This window comes from Geospiza fortis, unplaced genomic scaffold, assembly GCF_000277835.1.
Source record: "Geospiza fortis unplaced genomic scaffold, GeoFor_1.0 scaffold130, whole genome shotgun sequence".
NCBI classification, from domain to species: Eukaryota; Metazoa; Chordata; class Aves; order Passeriformes; family Thraupidae; genus Geospiza; species Geospiza fortis.
This window is the reverse complement of record NW_005054300.1, coordinates 367,585-368,582: the sequence shown is the minus strand read 5'-3', so window position 1 is coordinate 368,582 and position 998 is coordinate 367,585. Positions and strand designations below refer to the sequence as shown.

Genomic DNA, 998 nt, shown 5'->3' with positions numbered 1-998 from the left:
GACGGCCGTGCCGCCCGGGAGCCGGCAGCTGCCCGCCGCCGAGCTGTCGCAGCAGTGGGCTGTGGGCATGAGCCTGCTGATGGCCATGGTGGTGCTGCTCATCGTGGCCGGGAACGTGCTGGTGATCGCGGCCATCGGGAGGACGCAGCGGCTGCAGACCCTCACCAACCTGTTTATCACCTCGCTGGCCTGCGCCGACCTGGTGATGGGGCTGCTGGTAGTGCCCTTCGGGGCCACGCTGGTGGTGCGGGGCACCTGGCTCTGGGGGTCGTTCCTCTGCGAGTGCTGGACCTCGCTGGACGTGCTCTGCGTGACGGCCAGCATCGAGACCCTGTGCGTCATCGCCATCGACCGCTACCTGGCCATCACCTCGCCTTTCCGCTACCAGAGCCTCATGACCAAGGGTCGGGCCAAGGGCATCATCTGCACCGTCTGGGCCATCTCTGCCCTGGTCTCCTTCTTGCCCATCATGATGCACTGGTGGCGGGATGACGACCCCCAGGCGCTGGAGTGCTACCAGGATCCGGGCTGCTGCGACTTCGTCACCAACAGGGCTTACGCCATCGCCTCGTCCATCATTTCTTTCTACATCCCCCTTCTCATCATGATCTTTGTGTACCTGCGGGTGTACAGAGAGGCCAAGGAGCAGATGAGGAAGATCGATAGGTGCGAGGGCCGGTTCTACGGCAGCCAGGAGCAGCCGCAGACGCCCCTGCCCGCTCACCCTCACCACCAGCCCATCCTCGGCAACGGCCGGGCCAGCAAGCGAAAGACCTCCCGCATCATGGCCATGAAGGAGCAGAAAGCCCTCAAGACTTTGGGCATCATCATGGGGGTGTTCACCCTCTGCTGGCTCCCCTTCTTCCTGGTGAACATCGTCAACGTCTTCAACAGGGACCTGGTGCCGGACTGGCTCTTCGTTTTCTTCAACTGGCTGGGCTACGCCAACTCCGCGTTCAACCCCATCATCTACTGCCGCAGCCCCGACTTTCGTAAGG

General features: G+C 63.4%; 1 protein-coding gene across 1 annotated transcript in view; it reads left to right on the top strand.

Annotated features, from left to right (window-relative positions):
* Position 1: 1 nt before the first annotated feature.
* Positions 2 to 998, top strand: part of ADRB1 (adrenoceptor beta 1) — a gene marked incomplete at its 5' end in the record, with an annotated part of 2,508 nt that continues 1,511 nt past the window's right edge. The window contains 1 exon segment of the mRNA XM_031061257.1: positions 2 to 992. Within this exon segment, the coding sequence (XP_030917117.1) occupies positions 2 to 992 (991 nt within the window).